The 26248-nt window shown below is 38.2% G+C and overlaps 2 protein-coding genes across 2 annotated transcripts in view; both read left to right on the top strand.

The window, feature by feature from the left end:
- LOC310640656 (uncharacterized protein) overlaps positions 1 to 19422 on the top strand; it is a gene marked incomplete at its 3' end in the record, with an annotated part of 29354 nt that extends 9932 nt beyond the window's left edge. The window contains exon 2 of the mRNA XM_083363077.1: positions 18473 to 19422. Coding sequence (XP_083219203.1) covers positions 18473 to 19422 — 950 coding nt within the window. The remainder of the gene's footprint in view (positions 1 to 18472) is intronic.
- Positions 10060 to 11156, top strand: LOC310631926 (olfactory receptor 5AR1-like; the record flags this gene model as incomplete). The annotated part of the gene is made up of 1 exon (XM_083348709.1): positions 10060 to 11156. One exon carries the CDS (start codon positions 10060 to 10062, stop codon positions 10993 to 10995), a length of 936 nt encoding a protein of 311 aa, XP_083204835.1. The 3' UTR covers positions 10996 to 11156.
- Positions 19423 to 26248: the final 6826 nt, after the last annotated feature.

A 26248-nucleotide genomic window follows, 5' to 3' on the forward strand; every position in this document is an offset into this window, starting at 1 on the left:
CTCATCTTCTCACTACATCTCTGATACAAAGTCTCTGTTGTTGTTGTTGTTGTTGTTTTAAAAAAATACTCTAATATGGTGGGATGTAGTCTGAATTCCCAGAAGGGAGGGACTGCATTCCAAAGAACCAAAAGGCAGTGAAGTTTAGATACTTCGGTTGGGAGAAAGAGAGTTAAGACAGTTCCTCCCTGGAGATTCTCAGAGTATATCCCTAATGAAACCAGAAACCAACCTGCCTTCTCTAGGAATGACATTTGAGGTGGTTCATGAGTTAATGGCCACCCTAACAATCATGCACCTATCTCAGATTGTCCATAACCAAACACAGGGTAGTGGTCACATTGCAGAATTGGTTCCTGTCAGAGCCTAAATTATGTGATCTGAAACTGAGGACACTCTTGGGATCTCCCTTTGTCATGGTGAGACAATGCCCTGATTTCCATGGGATTCTGTAGTATCCACTAAATACTCCACTGTAGGGAAGCTGGAACCATTAAATGGGTCTGCCTCTAACAGTTGAAGAACCCAGATGCGTTTCAGAAGGTGCTGGGGACTGTTGTGGTTAGTCTGTTGCAGCGTTCATCTGAATCCTTGGTTGCTGCTTGGAATAAGGGGCGTTGAAGCAGATAGCACCCATGCAACCTCACTTCTCTGTGGAATCCTTGTCCCTCTTAGGGATCCTGCCAAATGAGAACAGAGGTGGCACACAGCCAAGGCAAACCCAATAGAAAATGGGTCAGAGTCTCTATCAAGGCCTACCTTCTGATGGTAGGGAAGTGAAACAGTAGTACTTCTCCACTCTTATTGCACTCACAAACTGCTGCCCCTGAAGCCTGTTGTTAGTGACACATGTCCTCATGAGAAATGGAGACCTGGGAAACATTTTGCAGGGACACATGGAGGAAATTCTCAGCATCGATTAAACAAAATCACTCAAATCAAACTTAACTGAACACCGGCCTCGATGCAGGTCCAGAGGAGTTCCCTGGGACTGATTCTTGCCCAGTTATATGGGATTGTTTTTTATATTACTGTATTAATTATTGTATACCACTCAGAGTCACTTCTAATGAGATGGATGGCCATATAAATCTTATTAACAAATACATTAAAACTGGTTTGTTGTTGTTGTTGTTGTTTTAATCCCATTTATATCCTGCCCTTCTCTGAAGACTCAGGGTGGCTTACAATCTAAGAAGCACAAATCAATGTGCTTAGCAATAGCCTTCATTCTATGTATAAGATATTTGTCAGGTTCCTTCATGCTGGTGGGCTACTGCAAACTGCCCCCTTGGGCAAAGGGATGGCCACCTGGCTCAACAGAGAGGGCTGTATGTTCTCATTTATCCATCACCACTGTGATTCAGTGAATATAATGAATGACATTATTTTAAAAGTAGAAAGCTTTTCAGAAAATATGCAGACTATGGATGCTGGAGATATTCCAAGATTAATTTTAGAATTTCTGAAAAGAGTGAGGATCCACTCATCATAAGCAGATGAAGGATCAGAAGCCTGCACATGAAGAGATCACATTTTTGTTCAGATTCTCTAATAAAAATGCAAATCAGATGAAGAATTGGAAAAGGCAAATACTGTGAGGGAACAACTAAGCTACAGGATTTCACAGCAATTCAGTATTTTATTGAGTCGTACCTGTCAAAATTTGTATACACATCTCTAATGTTCATGAGTTGTCCTGATCACTATTCTAATACTTATAGTCTGGAAATGAAAATTAATCCAAGGAAAATGTTTTAAAAGAGGGAATGATATGGACCCCAAAGCTCTCCCTTCTACCCAACTACAGTAGTACAACAATGTTCATTCACAACCATCAATCCATAGTTTTTGCTAGTAAATAAAAATGGAAGCCAAAGGACATGTGCCCAGATAGAATAATAATAATAATAATAATAATAATAATAATAATAATAATAATAACAACAACAACAACAACAACAACAACAACAACAACAACAATAATAATAATAATAATAATAATAAGAAGAAGAAGAAGAAGAAGAAGAAGAAGTTGGAAGGGACCTTGGAGGTCATCTAGTCCAACCCCCTGCTAAGGCAGGAAACCCTATACCATTTCAGACAAATGGCTGTCCAGTCTCTTCTTAAAAACTTCCAGTGTTGGAGCATTCACCACTTCTGGAGGCAAGTTGTTCCACTGGTTAGTTGTTCTAACTGTCAGAAAGTTTCTCCTTAGTTCTAGGTTGCTTCTCTCCTTGACTAGTTTCCATCCGTTGCTTCTTGTCCTGCCTTCAGGTGCTTTGGAGAATAGCTTGACTCCCTCTTCTTTGTGGCAGCCCCTGAGATATTGGAACACTGCTATCATGTCACCCCTCACCCTTCTCTTCATTAAACTACACATACCCAATTCCAGCAACCGTTCCCTATATGTTTTAGCCTCCAGTCCCCCAATCATCTTTGTTGCTTTTCTCTGTACTCTTTCTAGAGTCTCAACATCTTTTTTACATCGTGGTGACCAAAACTGGATGCAGTATTCCAGGTGTGGCCTTACCAAGGCATTGTAAAGTGGTATTAGTACTTCTCGTGATCTTGATTCTATCCCTCTGTTAATGCAGCCTAGCACTGTGTTGGCTTTTTTGGCAGCTGCAGCACACTGCTGGCTCATATTTAAGTGATTGTCCACTAGGACTCCGAGATCTCTCTCACAGTTACTAGAAACATTTAAAAGAAGAGAAAACTCCCATGTTGCCACTTCATGTTTGGATAGACTATAGGTAGTTCTCAACTTATGACCTCAATGGAGCCCAAAATTTCCATTGCTAAGTGAGACAGTTGTTAAGTGAGTTTTGCCCAATTTTACAACCCTTTTTTGTCACAATTGACAGTTGAGTTACTGCAATTGTTAAGATAGTAACATGGTTGTAAAGTGAATCTGGCTTCTCCCATTGGTTTTGCTTGTCACAAGGTTGCAAAAGGTGATCATATGACTCTGGGACACTGAGATCATCATAAATAGAGTACAGAAAGAGTACAGAGAAGAGCAACAAAAATGATTGGGGGACTGGAGGCTAAAACATACAGGGAACGGTTGCTGGAATTGGGTATGTGTAGTTTAATGAAGAGAAGGGTGAGGGGTGACATGATAGCAGTGTTCCAATATCTCAGGGGCCACCACAAAGAAGAGGGAGCCAAGCTATTCTCCAAAGCACCTGAAAGCAGGACAAGAAGCAATGGATGGAAACTAGTCAAGGAGAGAAGCAACCTAGAACTAAGGAGAAACTTCCTGACAGTTAGAACAATTAACCAGTGGAACAACCTGCCTCCAGAAGTGGTGAATGCTCCAACACTGGAAGTTTTTAAGAAGAGACTGGACAGCCATTTGTCTGAAATGGTATAGGGTTTCCTGCCTTAGCAGGGGGTTGGACTAGATGACCTCCAAGGTCCCTTCCAACTTATTATTATTATTATTAAATATGAGTCAGTTGCCAAGCATCCAAATTTTGATCATGTGATCATGGGGATGCTGCAACAGTTGTAAGTGTGAAAAACAATCATAAGTCACTTTTTTCAGTGCCATTGTAACTTTGAACAATCATTAAACAAATGGTTATAAGACAAGGACTAACTATATGTCTTACATGCAAATTGTCAATTCTGCATGATTTAAAAACAGGTATTTTTACTACTTGGCCATTATTGTTTTAGCTTCATTGTTTCTGCCTTCAGACTATTCATCCCTCAATCTATTTTATCTTGAAACATAAATTTGCAGATTGAGGAATTTATAGATTAAGGAATCTAAACATAGTCTGATTGGGGTCCTTTAATCTATAATGCTTCAATCTGCAAGTTCATGTTTCAAGATAAAAGAGATCAAGTTATGTAATAAAGTTTCTTAGTGAACTGCAAAGGACTAATGAACTAATTGTGAATGTGAAATATGAATTCCCAGTACATCCTCAGGGTTGTGTGTGTGGGGGGGGGGGGGACTGGAGGTCATATTGTATATGTTAATGATGTGTTGATACTTCAGCTGAGAGTTTAATGGATTGGTTTTTAATTAATGGTAAACAAAATATAAAATGAACAATTCTATCCAAATATTTCATTTTTCATCTTTGAAAATGGAATCTTGATTTCTAATCTGGTAAGTTTAATTAAACTTTTCTACTTAGACTAATATACTTTTAAATGCTTATATCTTCAGTAAATGCCTATCTTCTTCATCATCATCCTTTTGCAGAAACAGGAATACTCAACTGTTCAGATGTCAAAATATTGATCTGTATTTTACTTAGTATTCCCTTGTCACCAAAATGACAAAAGATTCTTCATGATGCTTTGTGTGAATTATTTCTCTTGTACTACATGAGATGTAAAAATGCAGAATTACAAGATAACAGAGTTGGAAGGGACATTGGAGGTCTTTTAGTCCAACCTCAAGAGGAAATTTCTCCTCAATTCCAGGTTGCTTCTCTCCTTGATTAGTATTCCCTTGTCACCAAAATGACAAAAGATTCTTCATGATGCTTTGTGTGAATTATTTCTCTTGTACTACATGAGATGTAAAAATGCAGAATTACAAGATAACAGAGTTGGAAGGGACATTGGAGGTCTTTTAGTCCAACCTCAAGAGGAAATTTCTCCTCAATTCCAGGTTGCTTCTCTCCTTGATTAGTTCCCACCCATTGTTTCTTGTCATGTTCTTGTTTCCAAAGCCTTCCGATGGTTTGGAAAATAAGTTGACCTCTTCATTGTATTTTCCAGGAAGCATTTTTCTGTGTGAAAGAACGTAGACTTCTTGCTCCAAGAAGCTAGAAGTCATTACATTCTAGTACTCTCCAAAGAAGCTCAATTTGGTCAATTATTTGAATTGTGTGGAATGAAATGTAATTTACTTTGGCAGGGAGTTTTCTGTGAAATAGTCATTGGTGTCTATTGGCTACTATGCATTAACATTTATCTATGCATTAACATTTATACTATGCATTAACATATATCTAGTCTATTGGCTACTATGCATTAACATTTATGCATCATAATGTATTTACTATTCATTAACAAATATCATCAGAAATTAGTTCAAGTTTGTGATTCATAATTTTAACTTTTACAACTAGTTTAAGAGCATTTCAAATTGACTGATTAGCATACACTATGGCTCTGTCCTACAGTCGAGTTCTGTTTAGTATTTTTTCTTCCAAGTAGAAACACTCTTAAGTGCAATTGCAAACATATCTAACTCTGCAGTTTAGATTAGCTGGATTTTAACTGGCAGGGACCAACTATGTCCTGCAATAGATTATTCCACTGGCAGCATGATATCTTCATAGCTACATTGTAATGATTATGGTTATTACAGTTGAACAGGTATATGTAATTGTTGTCCATTTGAACATTAATATGTTTACTACATTATTTATAAGTAATAGTAATTGATTGAGGAGATGCTGTAGGTAACACTTTCCCTCAATCTACAAATAATAGGATTAACCATTGCAGCCTGTATTGTAGTACTGTAGTAAATGAAATACAAAAATGCAGAATAGTAAGATAACAGAGTTGGAAGAGACCCTGGAGGTCTTCTAGTCCAACCTCCTGCTCAACCCTAACCCTATGCCATTTCACACAAATGGGTGTCCAATCTCTTCTTAAAACTTTCCAGTGATAGAGCACCCACAATTTTTGGAGGCAAGTCATCAACTGTCAGGAAATTTCTCCTTAGTTCTTGATTGGTTCCCTCCTTGATTAGTTTCCATCCATTGCTTCTTGTCCTGCCTTCAGGTGCTTTGGAGAATAGACTGATCCCCTCTTCCTTGTGGCATCTCCTCAAATATTGGAACAGTACTGCCATGTCATCTCTAGCTCTTGTTTTTACTAGACTATACATACCCAATTCCTGCAACCATTCTTCGTATGTTTCAGCCCCCTAATCATCTTTGTTGCTCTTCTCTGCAACCTTTCTAGAGTCTAAACATCTTTTTTATATCATGGTGAGCAAAACTGGGTGCAATATTCCAGGTGTGGTTTTACTAAGGCATTATAAAGTGATACTAACACTTCACATCCCTTTGTTAATGCAGCCTCGTACTGCACTGAGTTTTTTAGGCAGCTGCAGCATATTGTTGGCTCATATTTAAGTGGTTGTTCATTAGGAATCCTAGAACCCTCTCACAGTTACTGGTATTGAACCAGGCATCACCTATTATGCACCTGTACATTTGATTTTCTTGCCTAAATATACAATTGCACAAATGTACAATTTTACTTTTCTCACCATTGAATTTCATTTTGTTAGATAGGGCCCAGTGTTATAGTGTAAGATCCTTCTGGATCTTGAGCCTACCATCTGAAGTGTTGGCTATTCGTGCCAGCTTAGTATCATCTGCAAATTTAACGAGTTCCCCTTTTATCCCCTCATCTAAATTATTTATGAAAATGTTGAAGAGTACTGGGCCTAAGACAGAGCCTTGGTATATCCCGCTGCTTCCTTCCTTCCATGTAGATGTAGTTCCATTGAGGACTACACATTGAGTGTGGTTTGTCAGCCAGTTACAAATCCTATTTTCTATTTTAGCAAGAAGTAGGTGATCCACTTTGTCAAATGCCAAGTGTACTATATCCACAGTATTTCGCTCCACTAATTTAATCATTTTGTCAAAGAATGCAATAAGATTTGTTTGGCATGATCTGTCTTTGACAAACCTTTGTTGGTTTTTGGTTACAATTTTGCTTTCTTCTAGGTGTTCACAAATCTGTTACTTGATTATCTTTTGTAGATTCTTCTGAGGTATTAATGTCAGCCTGATTGGTCTATAGTTTCCTGGATCCATTTTTTCCCCTTTTTTGAAGATGAGAACCATGCCAGCTCTTTTCCAGTCCTTTGGTAAATCCATGGTGCTCCAGGATCTTTGAAAGGTATGTCTCAGTGATTCTGAGATCATGTCTGCCAGCTCCTTCAAAGCTTTGGGATATATTCCATGGTCCTGGTGATTAGAACTCATCTAGGATGGCAGCTATTCTCTTACTATTTTCTTGCCTATTTTAATTTAATTTAATTTAATAATAATTCATTCTGACCCTTACTTTTCCTGACTTCATCTTTGCACAATTGGCGTGTATATATGCTGGTATTAGTTTTGTGTCCGTCTTTCCACTTTTTTATACTTCTCCTTTTTGTCTTTCAGTTTATTAGATAGTTCTTTTTACAAGCATGCTGGTTTCTTCTTGGATCTCTTATTTTTCTTTTCATTGCTGGACTTTTATAATTACATTTTTTAGAGTTTCCCAAGCTTCTTTAATTATTTTCTCCTTTAAGATTTTCATTCATGGAACCCTTCCCAAGCTCTCTTTAAGTTTGTTGAAGTCAGTTCTTTTAAATTCTGAAACACTAGTTTGATTTTCTTCTATTGCTTCTGTCTGCATTATATTTTTTATTTTATTTTTATTTTAATTCCATTTATATCCCGCCCTTCTCCGAAGACTCAGGGCGGCTTACAAGCTTAGCAGTAGCCTTCATTCTATGTATATGCCTGCTTATTAGGGCTTTCACACACCCCCAAGCGGCATTATTACAAAGTCAGCTTATTGCCCCCAACAATCTGGGTCCTCATTTTACCTACCTCGGAAGGATGGAAGGCTGAGTCAACCTTGAATCCCAATACGACGTGGTTGCAGTCACCCACAGTTCCTGCTACTTCAACCCCCTCTATCACTTCATCTCTGTTAGTAAGAATTAAGTCCAGGTTAGCTGACCCTCTGTTTCCCTCCTCTACCTTTAGGATGACAAAGTTGTCATCCAGGTTCATCAGGAGCTTGTTTGATCTCTCACTTCATGCTGAGTTTGTCTCCCAATTGATGTAAGGGTAATTAAAGTATCCCATTATGACATTCCAGTCATGAGTTCCATCCCACCAAGTTTCAGTAATGGCAACAATATAATGCCTGCCCTTGTATACTATTACTTCAAGTTCACCCTGTTTCTTCCTCAGACTTTGAGCATTAGTGTATAGCCATCTGAGTCCTTTATGGGTGACCCCAGGTTTGCTTCCTATATCTCCCTTTCTATATCTGAGTTTTCCTTCTTTTCCACCACTCCCTATTTCCTTGTCTGATTGGTTGTCTTGATGTTTATGCTTGGGATTAAGTCCTAAATATCCTAAAGATTGGTCACCCTTCTCCCTCAGTTTTAGTTTAAAGCCCTTCAGATAAACTAAGCCAGTCATTTTCCAAATACATTCTAATTCTTTTCAGTTGCAGTCTATCCCATGTCAGAAGCCCTTCAGGTAGGTAACATAGACTATCATCTAAGAATCTGAAGTTCTCTTGACTGCACCATCCCTTAAGCCAGGGGTCAGCAACCTGAAACAGTGAAAGAGCCACTCAGAACTGGTTCCCTCACAAAAGGAAAAACTGGGAGCCGTAAAAAATGTGTACACATGCGCATACATGCGTGCATGCGCAGAACAGGGTTTGACTGAAGAGTGGAGCCAAAGCGAGATATGCACCTACCCTGCATATTTGAATTGATTGGTTGAACTTTTTAGTCCCATTTTTTTTTTTGGACTGCACATGGCAGAGGACTGGGAGCCGCAGGAGACGGCTGAAAGAGCTGCATGCGGCTCCGGAGCCGCGGGTTGCAGACCTGTACCTTAAGCCAATAGTTTAATTATAAAATCTTTTGTTCTCTCGTTGAATGTTGACCTTTTGCTAAAAGTAAAGTTGAAAACACTACCTGTGCTCCTAACTCTTTGATTACCTTGCTAAGTTGCTTATAATCTCTTGATATTGTTTTCAGGTTCATTGTCATATCACTCATCCCCATATGAAAAAGAAGAAAGAGATAGTAATCTGTGGACTTGATTATTTTGCTAAGAGTCTCAATCACATCTTTGATTTTTGCTCCTGGGTGGCAACATATGAAATTCATGAGTGAACGGATGGTTCTTTCTTCTAGCTTACTAGTACAGGCTGCAGTGGTTAATCCTATTATTTGTAGATTGAAGGAAAGTGTTACCTACAGCATCTCCTCAAACAATTACTATTACTTATAATGTAGTAAACATATTAATGTTCAAATGGACAACATATATATATATATACATATACTTACAATCATTACAATGCGGCTATGAAGATATCATGTTGCCACTGGAATAATCTATTGCAAAACATAGCCGGTGTCCTGCCAGTTTTAAAATCCAGCTAATCTAAACTGCAGAGTTAGATATAAGTTTGGCATTGCACTTAAGAGTGTTTCTACCTGGAAGAAAAAATACTAAACAGAACTCTGCTGCAGGACAGAGCCATAGTGTATGCTAATCAGTCAATCTGAAATACTCTTAAACTAGTTGTAAAAGTTAAAATTATGAATCACAAATTGGAACTAATTTCTGATGTTATTTAGATAAATGTTAATGTATAGTAGCCAATAGCCACTAATGATTGTTTCACAGAGTATTCCCTGCCAAAGTAAATTACATTTCATTCCACACAGTTCAAATAATTGACCAATTTGAGCTTCTTTGGAGAGTACTAGAATGTAATGACTTCTAGCTTCTTGGAGCATGCTTCCTGGAAAAATATAATGAAGGGGGTCAACTTATTTTCCAAAGCACCGGAAGGCAATACATGAAACAATGGGTGGGAACTAATCAAGGAGAGAAGCAACCTGAAATTAAGGAGAAATTTCCCAATACCAAGAACAATTAACCAGTGGAACAGCTTGCCTTCAGACGTTGTGGATGCTTCATCACTGGAGGTGGTTTTAGACAAGGCTGGACAGCCACTTGTCTGAAATGGTATAGGATCTCCTGCTTGAGCAGGGGGTTAGACTAGAAGACCTCCAAGGTCCCTTCCAACTCTGTTATCTTCTTATTCTGCATTTTTGCATCTTATGTACTACAAGAGATTTAATTCTCATAAATCATTACAAAGAAGCTTTTGGAGTTTGGGTGCAAGCCCAGCTCTATTCTGATTGACTGATTTTACATAATCTTGGGCATTCTAAAACAATGCAACAAGTATTTTGCTATAAGGTTTTCCCTGTCTTTTTATTATATTAGAGAGAAATAAACAATGCAGACAAATCAAACCACTGTGACTGAGTTCATCCTTGTAGGCTTCATGGACTACCCAGAGCTTCAGATCCCCCTCTTCATCTTCTTTCTGCTTATCTATCTCATCACATTGGTGGGAAACACTGGGATAATCATTCTAACAAAAATTGATGCTAGGCTTCACACCCCCATGTACTTTTTTCTTAGAAATCTCTCCATTGTAGATATTGGTTATTCCACTGCCATTGCCCCCAAATTGTTGACAACATTTGTGATAGAATATTCAATGATTTCCTTCACAGGATGCATGACACAATTCTTCTTTGTTGCCATCTTTGTAACCACTGAAGGCTGCCTTCTGGCTGTGATGGCATTTGATCGCTTCATAGCAATATGCAACCCATTGCAATATTTTGTTATTATGTCAAAGAAGTGTTGCATCCTCTTAGTCATAGCTTCATATACCTGTGGCTTTATAAGTTCAACAGTGCAAACCATACTTATTTTTAATTTGAATTATTGCAGCTCAAACACAATTAATCATTTTTTTTGTGATGCTCCTCCAATGCTCCAATTGTCCTGTTCAGATAATTACATTGCTCACTTTGTGCATTTTATTTTATCCACTGCAATTACAATGATAACTTTTCTGGCTGTTTTGATCTCCTACATTGCCATTGTTATTGCCATCCTGAAGATCAGCTCTGCCCAGGGAAGATACAAAGCCTTCTCCACTTGTGCCTCCCATCTAATCACTGTGACCATTTTCTATGGAACCATCATCTTCATGTACATACGACCTGGCTCCAATTTCTCATTGGATAAAGACAAAATCATATCCGTCTTTTATACTGTTGTGATCTCTTCACTTAATCCACTCATCTACAGTCTACGGAACAAGGAAGTGAAGGTTGCAGTTAGCAGAATGCTTGACAAGATAACATTCCTGAAGTAAATATAGCATAGCTATGACTTCCTTTATATTAAAGAAGGAAGGCATAATTGCATTTTCTCTAAGAAAAGTACTATTGAATGCTTGATAACATTTTGTGTTGGCATTTGCTTGCATTTTTACCAGATTTAAGATCCATTCCTTCAGCATACAGTAGTATGTCCCTTGCCGAGATGGAGGGGTCAGCAAATCCCCCAGTGCACTGGGGGAATGGACCTCAAATCCATGTCCCCCCTCCTTGCAATATTCACTGCCAGCTTCCCCACTGACTTTCTGATATAGATAGATAGATAGATAGATAGATAGATAGATAGATAGATAGATAGATAGATATAGATAGATAGATAGATATAGATAGATAGATAGATAGATATATAGATATAGATAGATAGATAGATAGATAGATAGATAGATAGATAGATATAGATATAGATATAGATATAGAGATAGATAGATAGATAGATAGATAGATAGATAGATAGATAGATAGATAGATAGATAGATAGATAGATAGATAGATGTTGTTGTTAGTTGCGAAGTCGTGTCCGACCCATCGCGACCCTATGGACAACGTTCCTCCAGGCCTTCCTGTCCTCCACCATCCTCCGGAGTCCATTCAAGCTCACGCCTACTGCTTCAGTGACTCCATCCAGCCACCTCATTCTCTGTCGTCCCCTTCTTCTATTGCCCTCAATCTTTCCCAGCATTAGGCTCTTCTCCATTGAGTCCTTCCTTCTCATTAGATGGCCAAAGTATTTGAGTTTTAGCTTCAGGATCTGGCCTTCTAAAGAGCAGTCAGGGTTGATCTCCTCTAGGACTGACCGGTTTGATCGCCTTGCAGTCCAAGGGACTCGCAGGAGTCTTCTCCAGATAGATAGATAGATAGATAGATAGATAGATAGATAGATAGATAGATAGATAGATAGATAGATAGATAGATAGTCATCTTTGTTGGATGGACAACATTAGCAACATTAGAAATTAAATATACTAAATCTCTGATATTTCTGGAAACAATTACATCAATTAGAAAGATATAGAATGGAATGTCTAACAAAAAAAATTAAAAAGTTTTCCCATGCCAAATTGATTTTATAGGGAAACCCAACTTTAAATTTTCGGAGAAATGTGGTGATATGGAAAAATTGGATGGAAGCAGGGATATTGACTTTGGACCAACTGATAGAGGTTGAAGTTGAAATTTTAACATATTTTGTCTTAAAAGATAAATATCATTGATCAGATATAACTTACAAAGTTTTGGAAGTAAATAGTGGATTATATAAATGTGATTCTATGACAAAAGTTAACATTTTCAGAGGATAATATTCTTTTGAACTATATACCTAGTACATGGAATTTGGCAACCATACAATATATTTGAATTCTCTGTGCCCTTACTATGGCAAAAAGAACGATGTTGCTGAATTGGGAAGATAAACACATCACTCAATGGAGTGAGGACCTGATTCACTTGCCAATTATGAGCAAATTGCCTATAGATGTAGACTTTGTATGGATAAAGTTAATGCAATATTGGATCCATTTATACAAAATACAGCAGGTTCAAAAAAAGCAAAGAAAACATGTTAGTTATATAAATGTATTAGAAAAATATATGTATTGAATAATTGCATTGTATAACTACATATAGAATTGTAACTATTTACTGCTAAAATGATATACCTTTTGCTTTTTCCTTTGCTGTATTTTTTCTACTTTCCTTTTGAATTTTTAATATTTTTTTCCTATGTTTGAGGCGGGGTAATCTCTTTTCTGTCATTACTTTAAAAACAATAAAAGGATAAATAAAAAAGAGAATCTTCTGTGAGCTGAAATAGCAATAGCACTTATATACCACTTCATAGTGCTTTATACCTCTCTAAGCAGTTTACAACATCAGCCTCTTGCCCCCAACAATCTGGGTCCTCATTTTACTAACCTCAGAAGAATGGAAGGCGGAGTCAACCTTGAGCCAGTCACAATCAAACTGCTGGCAGTGGGCATAATTAGCTTACAATATTACATTCTAACCCCTACACCACCGTGGCTCTTACTAAAACACAGTTTAGTTTTTTGTAATCTGCAATAAACACTGCACATAGTCAGAGCAATATTGGAAAATTAAGGGGTTGTGCAAAACTCTACTGGACTGATTTAATTCAAATATTTATTTGATTGAGTAAATCATCATCAAAACAATTGAAATTTATCCAATTCTTCCTCTCCTTGTCTTCAAGCTGATGGGCCATCGCAAACCAAGGACCCACATGCCTCACAGAGGGGGCTGTAAGTTCTCATTTATCCAGTACCACTATGATTAAGTGACTACATTGAAAGAATTACTTTAACAGTAGAAAGTCCATGGGAAAGCATGCAGAGACTGTGGATGTCAGGGTAATTTTAAGGCTTCATTTCACAACCTTCCAAGAGTGAGGAGCCACTCACCGTAAGCAGATGAATGACCAGAAGACTACACACAAGGACATCTCATATATTTTTATTCTCTAATAAAAAATGCAAATCAGATCTAGAACTGGAAAAGGCAAATACAGATAGAAGATACCTAGGCTACCGGATTTCACTGCAATCCAGTATCTTATTGACTGGTGCATGTCAAAATGTTGAGTGCACCTTTTTAACATTGACAAGTTGTCCTGCTAATTGCTCCAATGCTTATAGTCTGTAAAGGAACATTAATCCAACAAAAAAAGGGGGAAGGACATGGACTCCAAATACCCCAGCATTGATCCTTCTGCACAACCTGAATGAATAGGGTTCATTCACAATGATGAATTCATAGTTTTTGCTAGTAGGACCAGGAAAATAAAGTTGGTAGCCAAAGGACAAATCCCCAGATAGAAAAATAGGTACAAGGAACATTTGTGTAACAGGGATGGTTGGCAGCACAGTGCTCGGCCAATTGGTTTCCTGAGCAGCTGGGCTGTGGACATCCCAGGGTCTGATCATAGTAGAAAGTCTAAGAGAAAGCATGCAGAGACTGTGGATGTCAGAGTAATTTTAAGACTTCCCAAGAGTAGGGAGCCACTTGTCATAAGCAGTTGAAGGATCAGAAGCCTAAACATAAAAAGATCTCATATATCTGCTTGGGATGGTTGGTGGGCGGGGCTTGGCTGGTGGATGACCACTGGGCAGCAGATGGGTAGTACAGTGACCAGAGATGATAAAAGGGAAAACACATGGTGTGAATGGAGGAGAACAAAAGGAGGATAGAGGGGGAGGAAGAAAGGAGATGGAGAGTGAAACAAGTGGAGAAACAGCAGAAAGGAAAAGGAGACAGTGGAGACAAGCAGGAAAGGAGGCAAAGTAAGCAGGCAAAGAGGCAAGGAGGGAAAGAGAGTTGGGAGAATACAGTACAGGGTGAGGAAGGATTTGAGAGGAGAGAGAAAGAGAGGGTAGAAGCTCTTACCATCGCTTACCATCCCTGTGCCATCCCTGTCAGATGGTCCCTGTTCCAATTCCTCCCTCCTCCTCCAAATCAGGATCCAATGGGTCTATGACAAAGACTGACATATAATACTTTGAGCCAGAGCACAGAGGAGGCAGTACTCACCACTAGAAGGACCTCAGAAGTCCAACTATAGCTCAATGAGATAATGGGAAAAGAGATGCCTGACCCACCCCCAACATACTCGCAGGCCCCATTGGTAGGAAGTGCTATAGTACTAGCATCGCCTCCCCAGCAAAAGACATTTAATATACATATGTCCTTCACTCTTTTGGAGAACCAAAACATTTTGGGAGGGGGGAATGTGTTGTGGGAAGGGCCAACTGCACAGCACACAGCTGATTGGTAGGCTGAGCCACCCGGCTGCTGGTGTCCCAGGCCTGATTGCTGTGTGGTATATGCCCTAATAAGCAGGCATATACATAGAACGAAGGCTACTGCTAAGCTTGTAAGCCGCCCTGAGTCTTCGGAGAAGGGCGGGATATAAATGGAATTAAAATAAAAATAAATAAATAAATAAATAATTGGCACACAGCACTAGTCAATTGGGTGGCAGCCAGATATTCTGAACAATGGGGGTGGGGGGGTGGCAGTGCCAGGCAGGAGACCTGCCAGAAATTAGAGGGGAAGGGGTAGCACAGTGACCACAGAGGATAAAAGGAAAAGTGGTGGTGCAAAAGGAAGAGAACAAAAGGAGTACAGAGAGGAGCTGGAAGGGAGATGGAGAGAGAGAGAGAGAGAGAGAGAGAGAGAGAGAGAGAGAGAGAGAGAGAGAGAGAGAGAGAGAGAGAAGCAAGTGTAGAAACAGCAGAAGGGAAAAGGAGACAGTGAGGACAAGCAGAGAAGGAGGCAGAGGTGAGGAGGGAGAGAGGTGGGAGAACACAGCACAGGGTTGAGAAGAATTTGAGAGGAGAGAGATAGAGGAGAAGGCCATCCTGCTGCCATCCCACTGCATAGTCCCTGCTTGGTGGGGCTAGAGGTGATCAGAGAGAGAGAAAGACCACAAATTCGGCAGGTGAATGAGGGGATGACAGACATACCAGAGGATGGTGGAGGTGAGCTGATCTAGGCAAGTAAGTGAGTCAGTGACTGGAGGGGGCACCAGATGCACCAGAGTAAGGCAGAGGCGAGTGAGCCAGGCAAGTGAGCCAACCAGTGACCAGATACACCAGAGGACACTGCTCGAAGTATGAAAAGGGAGGATTATGTTGACCCGGAATTAGGGGACAGTATAGGAAATATCAATTGTGAATGTGCAGATGGCCTTACTGTCTTTGGGCTCTTGCAAAGTCCTGGATGGAGGGTCGTGAAAGGCCAGCAAGGAAAATCCTCAATGTCCTAACCTACCCAAGAACATACGATATCTTTAGGGAAACACCCAAAAGGGAACAGGTTTGTTACTTCTGCTCTCTTATCTACAGTATGCCAGACTTACTGGGTAAAATCTTTATCATATGCGTGTCAGCTTTGCTGGATGGCCTGCTTACGTAACCAGAAAGAATAAATACAAGGATTTCTTGTCTTTCAGGGCTGCTCTCATTTAGAGGAGCCCGTCTTTTTGTTCAGCTCAATAAAAAACGTAAAGCTTGAAGGCAACTTCTGGTTTCCTGTATTTTTTACCAGCAAAACCTCAGAACCTGCATATCAGAGCTAGGTGAGCAGAGATGCACATAGGAGCAACCAGAGCAGGCTGATGGCCAGAGCGAGGAACAGAATGAGGGACATTGACATGCCAGGCAGGGAAGAAGCTAATTGCCTGGAGAAAGGGACAGAGGGATCCAGATTCTAGCGGCCCTTTCAGGGATAGAGCTACATTTGGAAGAAAGACAAAACACACACACCCATGTTGCTAGTCCATGTTTTCATAGACTATGTCTAACATGCAACACTGGATTGTCAGTTTTGCATGATTTAAAACAGATATCTTCACTACTTTGCCATTGATAGGTTGGCTTCACCGCTTGTGCTTTCAGAGTATGGTTGTGATCCTATAGTTTTTAGATCCCTCGATCTGCAAATTAATGCTTCAGATAAAAGATGATCAAACTACATAATGAGGTTTCTTAGTGAATTACAATAGAAGTTTGAACTAATTATGCAGTGAAACTAATTACTAACTAATTGCAATGAATTACTAGCTAATTACTAATTGCAATGGAACTTTGAACTAATTATGCTAATTATGCTGTATGATGGAAATATGAATTCCCAGTAGGTCCTCGAGTGCATTTTTGCAGGAGGTTGTATTGAGCATTTTAACAGCTTGGTTTTTAACCAATGGTAAACAAAGTATAAAATGAACAATTCTATCCAAGTATTCCATCTTTAATCTTTGGAAATGGAATCTTTATTTCTAATCTGGTAAGTTCTTTAATTAAGCACTTTGAGTTAGCCAAATAAACAGTTACATGCTTATCTTTTTCTCCTTCTCCTCCTCCTCCTCTTCATCATATGTTTTCAGACAGATGTAGGAATACTCAAGTGGTCTCATATAAAAATACTTTATACTTAGATTTTCTGCTTAAACTAATATACTTTTAAATACTTGTATCTTCATCCTCCTCATCCTCATATTATATATTTGCAGACACAGGAATACTCAACTGTTCTGATGTAAAAATATTGTTCTGTGTTTTATTTAGAATTTTCACATTACCCAAGCTCAGAAAGCTTCTTTGTGATGCTTTGTGAATGAAATTCATGAATCAATAGTTGTTTTGTTCTTTCTTCTAGCTTATTAGTGGAGGCTTTAGTGGTTCATCCTGTTAGTTGTGCACTGAAGCAAAGTGTTGCTTACAGGATCACCTTAATCAATGAATGCTACTTATGATATAGTAAACATATTTACAGTATGTTCAAATGTACAACAAATACAAAACCCCAGCTCAACTGTGGTGACCACAACTTCACATACTGTATGTATGTGAAGGTATCTTGTTGGCAATGGAATAATATATTCTAGGAAACAAACCTAATGTTGCAAGTTTTGAAATCCAATTCATCTAAAAGCAGATTTAAATATTAGTTTGGCATTCTTCTAAAAAGCATGGACAAGAAATACTAGTTGTGCTGCAGAACGGGACCGTACTGTACACTGATCAGACACTTTGAAATATTCTAAAAATTAATTGTAAACATTAAAAGAGCCTTGGTGGAGCAGTGGGCTAATGCCTCCTTAAGTAACACCAGCTGCCTGCAATTAGTGCAGGTTCGCATCCCACCAGGCTCAAGGTTGACTCAGCCTTCCATCCTTCAGAGGTAGGTAAAATGAGGACCCAGATTGTTGGGGGCAATAAGCTGACTTTGTAATAATGCCGCTTGGGGGGGGCGAAAGCCCTAACAAGCAGACATATACATAGAATGAAGGCTACTGCTAAGCTTGTAAGCCGCCCTGAGTCTTCGGAGAAGGGCGGGATATAAATGTAATAAAAATAAAAAAAATTAAAAATAAAATAAAATTAACATTATAGTTCACAAATTGGAATTACCGTAATTTCAGATGCAAGTGTGATGAATTTTGAGGTATTGTAGCCAATTGATGGCAATGATTGTTCCACTGAACACTTCCTGCAGAAGTGGAATACTTTTCTGGCTGAAGTCTGTAGGATGGAATTATAAACTCATATAGAGTAATTGATCACTCTGACTTCTTTGGAGAGTACTAGAATTTAACAGAAAATATATTTTAGAAAGAAATCTACATTCTTTCACACAGAGAAATGTTTCCTGGAATATGCAAGAAGATATTCATGGTATGAATCCTTTATTTGTTCATTGACACTGCAACCCTACATCATAGGGTACATTCTTTCTAGTACAACATTGTATTTTGAAAAGAGAATATTTATCAAAAACCCATAACACATGAATAAATACTCATGTTTCCCAAGCAATCTCTCTCATTTTAGTTTAATTTTTAGGGGGATTTCATAGTCTCGCTTGGACATTTTCAGACAATCCAGTGAAAGTCATATTGCTATAAGGTTTTTCCTTTCTTTTTTATTCAATCAGTGGGAAATAAAAGAATGAAGAAAAATCATACCACTGTGACTGAGTTCATTCTTGTTGGATTCATGGACCACCCAGAGCTTCAGATCCCCCTCTTCATCATCTTTCTGCTCATCTATCTTGTCACACTGGTGGGAAACATTGGGATAATCATTTTAACAAAAATTGATGCTAGGCTTCACACCCCTATGTATTTTTTTCTTAGAAATCTCTCCATCGTAGATATTGGTTATTCTACAGCAATTGCCCCTAAATTGTTGACAATCTTGGTTATTGAACATTCAACCATTTCCTTGAAAGGATGCACCACACAATTCTTCTTTTTTTTCATTTTTGTGACCACTGAAGCGTGTCTTCTGGCTGTGATGGCATATGATCGCTTCATAGCAATCTGCTACCCACTGCGGTATTTTGTTGTCATGTCAAAAAAGCTTTGCACCCTCTTGGTCATAGCTGCCTATGCTTGTGGCTTTGTAAATTCAACAGTGCACACCCTAGTTATTTTTAGCTTAAATTTCTGCAACTCAAACATAATTAACCATTTTTTCTGTGATGCTCCTCCAATGCTTCAATTGTCCTGTTCAGATACCCACTTTGCTCGCTTTGTGATTTTCAATGCATCCAGTGCAGTTGGACTGACAACTTTTCTGACTGTTTTGATCTCCTACATTGCCATTGTTATTGCCATCCTGAAGATCAGCTCTGCCCAAGGAAGATACAAAGCCTTTTCCACCTGTACCTCCCATCTAATCACTGTGACCATTTTCTTTGGAGCTGCCATTTTCATGTACATAGGACCTGGCTCCAGTTTCTCATTGGATAAAGACAAAATAATATCTGTCTTTTATACTCTTGTCATCTCCTCTCTTAATCCATTCATTTATAGTTTGAGGAACAAGGAAGTGAAGGATGCAATTAGCAGAATGCTAGACAAGTTAATTTTCCTGAAGTAAAAATAGTAAAAATTTAACTTCCTTTACGTTAAAGAAGCAAATCAGCAGGGCTTTTTTTCTCATAGAACGCTCAGAACGGAGTTCCGGCACCTTTTTTGGATGGAACCTTGAAGGTTAGGCAAGGCAGGTTGTATGACATGTGTGAGTTCCAGCACCTTTTTCTTTTTAAAAAAAAGCACTGCAAATCAGTATTTCTCTGAGGAAAAATACCATCGAATGCTTAATAATATTTTAAGCAGGTAAGAAAAGAGCTGAAATTACATGTAAATATAAATAAAGATAAAAATAAAAAGACAATTCATTTTAAAATTGATCTAAAAGAGGTATAATTGCTTTTTATGTATATTATAAACAAAAACATTGATATGCAGAAAAATGTGTCAAAGTCAACCATTTGATCAAAAAACAAAGTTTAGAGGGAATCTGCATATTAATATAATTCATATTTAGAATTCCTTATAATTTATTGGCATTGAAGTGAATGGAACTGGTAGAATGTTTGTATCATTTATTGGTAAAGTCCAACATATAAGATCAGTTTTGCTTTATCGGTCTCATTTAAATAGTTCCAGGCAATTTTAGCAAAATTTCTTAAAACTTATAAAGAAAATGGGGAATGGTCACAAAATAATATTAATTATTTAGTTCATAATAATAGGAACTGTATCAGCCTAATATGAGATAATAGATAAGAGGAAAAGAGAGGAAATACCTGATGTTGTAACTTGAGATTTATATTAAAGACCTATGTATGCTATTGAAATATTGATTAACCCAGTCATCACATTGCTTTTTAAATACTTAATTGTAAAATGAGAAAATTAATAAAATATTATATAAAAAAGAAGTAGACTTATATGGACAAATATATTGAAAAATATATTATACAAAATACAGGTTAAGAAAAAGGAAAGAAAACATGATAACATAATAATAATATTAGAAATATATACCTACTTGAATAATAATACATTACATAACAATATATAGATTTGTATTTGTGACACACAGACACACACATATACCAATGTGTTTTACTTCATAATATATATACATAAATTTTATGATAAACATCCCCACAAGTCTAAGGAGCGTTCTTAATCTGTGCTTCTGCTTCTTTCACAGGAATTCCTTTCTTCTTGGGGGGGGCACTGTCAACTTTACAACAAAACGAGAAAAGGGGGAAGACGTATTTCTAGTAATCTAAACATGAGCAAGTTTTGTGGGCACCAAGGTCTTTACCATACCATGGTGGAGAAAGAGGATCATTTAGTCAGGAAGCCCACCAAGCTGTTCTATTGGATAGCATTAGTAGAGGAGTGGAAATTATTACATTGTATTACTTTGATTCTCTGAGGGAAAGTTTAGATTTGGTTTCACTCTTGATCGGGCTGATACTATCTATCCAATAAACATGTTCTTTGAGGAATTTTCCCGCCTCGGAGTTCTGATTTATTTGGTCTCATTATTCGGAACCTTGACAAGTGGATTATATAGATATGATTATATGACAAAAGTTAATATTTGGCCTGTTTCACTAAATGAACTGAGGACCTGATTACACTTACTAACTATGAACGGATCGCCTATAGAAGTAGACTTTGTTTCAGCCATAGTTTCATTCCATACAGCATTAACCATGTGAACTCTCAGGCTTCCTCCTTCCGTTATATATTCAAGATGGACAGTATTTAATATTTTATTGTTATGTATATGTAGGGGTGTGGGTCTACACATATGTTGCATATAATATGTTTTAGATGTGTGTCATGTATGTGTTTCACTTTGAGAGCGGGCAACTAAATTTCATTTTTGTTGTGGGCCGTTGTGCCCACAGTAAAAAAATAACAATAAAGATTGTCTTATCTTATCTTGTATAGGGAAATAAAATGAAAAATGGGAAATATTTATACAAAATACAGCAGGTTAAGAAAAGAGAAAGAAAACATGATAGTTATATTAGAAATATATACCTACTTGAATAATAATACATTGCATGACTAATAGAATTGTAACAATTTCTTCTATAATGATGTTGTTGTTGTTAGCTGCGAAGTTGTGTCTAACCCATCATGACCCCATGGACAACGTTTCTCCAGCCCTTCCTGTCCTCTACCATCTTCTGGAGTCCATTTAATCTCATGCCTACTGCTTCAGCCACCTCATTCTCTGTCGTCCCCTTCTTCTACAGGTGAAACTCAAAAAATTAGAATATCATGCAAAAGTTCATTTATTTCAGTAATGCAACTTAAAAGGGGAAACTAATATATGAGATAGACTCATTACATGCAAAGCAAGATAGTTCAAGCCGTGATTTGTCATAATTGTGATGATTATGGTTTACAGCTCATGAAAACCCCAAATCCACAATCTCAGAAAATTAGAATATTACATGCAATCAATAAAACAAGGAGTGTACATAGAACAATAGCAGTCTTCTGAAAAGTATTAGCATGCATATATACTCAGTACTTGGTTTGGGCCCCTTTTCCAGCAATTACTGCCTCAATGTGGTGTGGCATGGAAGCTATCAGCCTGTGGCACTGCTGAGGTGTTATGGAAGACCAGGATGCTTCAATAGCGGCCTTCAGCTCTTCTGCATTGTTCGGTCTCATGTCTCTCATCTTTCTCTTGGCAATGCCCCATAGATTCTCTATGGGGTTCAGTTCAGGTGAGTTTGCTGGCCAATCAAGCACAGTAATCCCATGGTCATTGAACCAGGTTTTGGTGCTTTTGGCAGTGTGGGCAGGTGCCAGGTCCTGCTGGAAAATGAAGTCAGCATCCCCATAAAGCTCATCTGTGGAAGGAAGCATGAAGTGCTCCAAAATCTCCTGGTAGACGGCTGCATTGACCCTGGACTTAATGAAGCACAGTGGACCAACACCAGCAGATGACATGGCTCCCCAAATCAACACAGACTGTGGAAACTTCACACTGGACTTCAAGCATCTTGCAGTGTGTGCCTCTCCTTTCTTCCTCCAGACTCTGGGTCCTTGGTTTCCAAATGAGATACAAAAGTTGCTCTCATCAGAAAAGAGGACTTTGGACCACTGATCAACAGACCAGGTCTGTTTTTCTTTAGCCTAGGTAAGATGCTTCTGACGTTGTTTGTTGTTCAGGAGCGGCTTGACAAGAGGAATACGACATTTGAAGCCCATGTCCAGGATCCATCTGTGTGTGGTGGCTCTTGATGCACTGACTCCAGCCTCAGTCCACTCCTTGTGAAAGTCCCCAACACTTTTGAATGGCCTTTTCCTGACAATACTCTCCAGGCTGCGGTCATCCCTGCTACTTGTGCACCTTTTTCTTCCACACTTTCCCCTTCCACATAACTTTCTATTAATGTGCTTTGATACAGCACTTTGGGAACATCCAACTTCTTTTGCAATTACCTTTTGAGGCTTTCTCTCCTTATGGAGGGTGTCAATGATGGTTTTCTGCACAACTGTCAGGTCAGCAGTCTTCCCCATGATTGTTATTCCTACTGAACCAGACTGAGAGACCATTTAAAGGCTCAGGAACCCTTTGCAGGTGTTATGGCTTAATTAGCTGATTAGAGTGGGACACTTTGAGCCTAGAATATTGCACCTTTTCACAATATTCTAATTTTCTGAGATTGTGGATTTGGGGTTTTCATGAGCTGTAAGCCATAATCATCACAATTATGACAAATCACGGCTTGAACTATCTTGCTTTGCATGTAATGAGTCTATCTCATATATTAGTTTCCCCTTTTAAGTTGCATTACTGACATAAATGAACTTTTGCACGATATTCTAATTTTTCGAGTTTCACCTGTATTGCCCTCAATCTTTCCCAGCATTAGGCTCTTCTCCAGTGAGTCCTTCCTTCTCATTAGATGGCCAAAGTATTAGAGTTTCAACTTCAGGATCTGGCCTTCTAAGGAGCAATCAGGGTTCATCTCCTCTAGGACTGACCGGTTTGATTGCCTTGCAGTCCAAGGGACTCGCAGGAGTCTTCTCCAGCACCATAGTTCAAAGGCCTCAATTCTTTGGCGCTCAGCCTTTCTTATGGTCCAAATTTCGCAGCCATACATTGCAACTGGAAAGACCATAGCCTTAACTATACGGACTTTTGTTGACAGGGTGATGTCTCTGCTTTTTAGTGTGCTGTCTAGATTTGCCATGGCTTTCCTCCCCAGTAGCAAGCATCTTTTAATTTCTTGGCTACAGTCCCCATCTGCAGTGATCTTGGAGCCCAGGAAAATAAAATCTGTCACTACCTCCATTTCTTCTCCATCTATTTGCAAGGAATTGAGAGGGCCAGATGCCATGATCTTGGTTTTCTTAATGTTAAGTTTCAACCCAACTTTCGCACTCTCCTTCTTCACCCGCAACAAGAGGCTCTTTAGTTCTTCTTCACTTTTTGCCATTAGAGTGGTATCATCTGTATTCTATAATGATACATTATACTTTTTATTTTGTTGCATTTTTTCACTTTCTTTTCTACATGTATTCTCTCTGTATATTTTTATCCTTGGTGTGAAGTATATTTTTTGTCACTGTTTTAAAAACAATAAAGGAATAAACCAAAATGAGACTCTTTTGTGTGCTGGAATCCCAGTTTAGATTTTTATAGTTTTTGTTAGGCATATGGTGTTAGCCTACAATGTTGGGTTGAAAATATATTAACCATAATGCTATGGCTTTAAGATGTTAATTGGCCAATGGGTGTGTAAGTGTTCTCATGGCCATAAGAGGAAGCTAGGAGCGTAGCTTCTCTCTCTCTCTCTGAATTCACTGATCTCTACTATTACTGTTTTTGCTCTGCTGTTGGTTTACTACTGTTGTAACCTGAACTGTGTATTTGACCTCTGGACCGGTAAGAAGACTTTGTAGCTTGGACTGTTGCTATTGTTTATGACCTGGACTGTTTATTTTTTGACTGTGCATTTTTGTTCTTACACCACCTCAAAAGTAAACTACTTTTTGTTTTAACAACTCAGTGTATTCTTACTGTGTGACTTTTGCTGCTCTCAGTACCCTTCCTTGTCTGTGCAACTCTTTGGTAGCACAAGGAGACCCTGCACACTAAATTCCTTAACAGTTTGCATCAAAAAGAGCACACTGTCAGGGGAACACTTGAAAAATTAAGAGGGTTCTACAAAATTCTGATAGAATGATTTAATTCAAATGTTTATTGATTTGATTGGCCAAATCATCAGTGAACAGACCAGAAAACATTGAGATTAATCTGATTCTTCTTCCTTTCCTTCTCTTCATGCTGATGGCCATTCAAAACTAATGGATTACTTTGCTCAACAGATGGGATTGTATGTTCTTTTTTATCCATCAACACTATGATTCACTAATATACTGAAAGACATATTCTCCAAAGCGCCTGAAGGCAGGACAAGAAGCAATGGATGGAAACTAGTCAAGGAGAGAAGCAACCTGGAACTAAGGAGAAACTTCCTGACAGCTAGAACAACTAACCAGTGGAACAACCTGCCTCCAGAAGCTGTGAATGCTCCAACACTGGAAGTTTTTAAGAAGAGACTGGACAGCCATTTGCCTGAAAGGGTATAGGGTTTCCTGCCTTAGCAGGGGGTTGGACTAGATGACCTCCAAGGTCCCTTCCAACTTCTTCTTCTTCTTCTTCTTCTTCTTATTATTATTATTATTATTATTATTATTATTATTATTATTATTATATTACATTAAAGGTAGAAAGTGTGTCAGAAAGCATGGAGATACTGTGGATGTCACAGTTACTTCAAGGTTCATTTCAGACTCTCCCAAAAGAGTGAGGAGTCACTCATCATAGCAGATGAGGGACCAGAAGTCTATACGCAAAGAGATCTCTCATAAATTTAGCTGATTCTTTAATAAAAGTGCAAATCAGATGAAGAATGGGAAAAGGCAAAAACAGATAGAGAATGCCAAGCCACAGGATTTCACAGAAATGCAGTATCTTATTGACTAGTACCTGTCAAAGTTTGTACACACATCTCTAATATTTACCAGCTGTATTGATTGCTACTCTAATGCTTTTCATCTGGAAGTGAAAATTAATGCAAGATTTAAAAAAAAATCAAAAAGGAGAAGAATATGGACTCCAAAAATCCCAGCACTGACTCTTCCACCCAACTAGTATAACAGTGTCCATTCACAATGATGAATCCCTAGTTTTTGCTAGTAGGGCCAGGAAAATAGAAATAGAAGCCAAATGACATATGTTCAGATAGAAAAATAGTTACAAGGAACATTTGGAATGAAGACAAAACCATGTCTGGATAGACTATGTCTAACATAAAACTTTGGATTGTCGAGCATGGTATCTTCAATACTTTGCCATTGTTAATTTGGCTTCACTGATCATGAAGGCTGTGATTGACATTCTTTAATCTTAAGGTCCCTCAATTGGAAAGTTAATGCTTCAGAGAAAAGTGTATTAAACTACATAATAAGGTTTCTTAATGAATTCCAATGAAAGTTTGAACTAATTATGCATAGTAGCTATATAGTGGAAATATGAATTCCCAGTAGGTCATCAAGTGGATTTTGCCAGGTGTATTGAGATTTTAATAAATTGCTTTTTACTTTTAATAAATTGCTTCTTCTTATATCCAAATGGTAAACAAAGTATAAAATGAAAAATTATATCCAAAAGGTCCATCTTTCATCATTTGAATCTTCATTTCGAATCTGGTAAGTTCTTTAAATAAGCACTTCTAGTTAACCAAATAAATTGTTAATTTCTTATATCTTTCTCCTACTATTACTGCTACTCTTCACCATATATGTACAGACAGATGTAGGAGTATTTGACTAGTCTGATATAAAAACAATTTTCTGTGTTTTAC

The sequence above is a fragment of the Vipera ursinii genome (genome assembly GCF_947247035.1).
Source record: "Vipera ursinii genome assembly, chromosome: 1".
NCBI lineage: Eukaryota > Metazoa > Chordata > Lepidosauria > Squamata > Viperidae > Vipera > Vipera ursinii.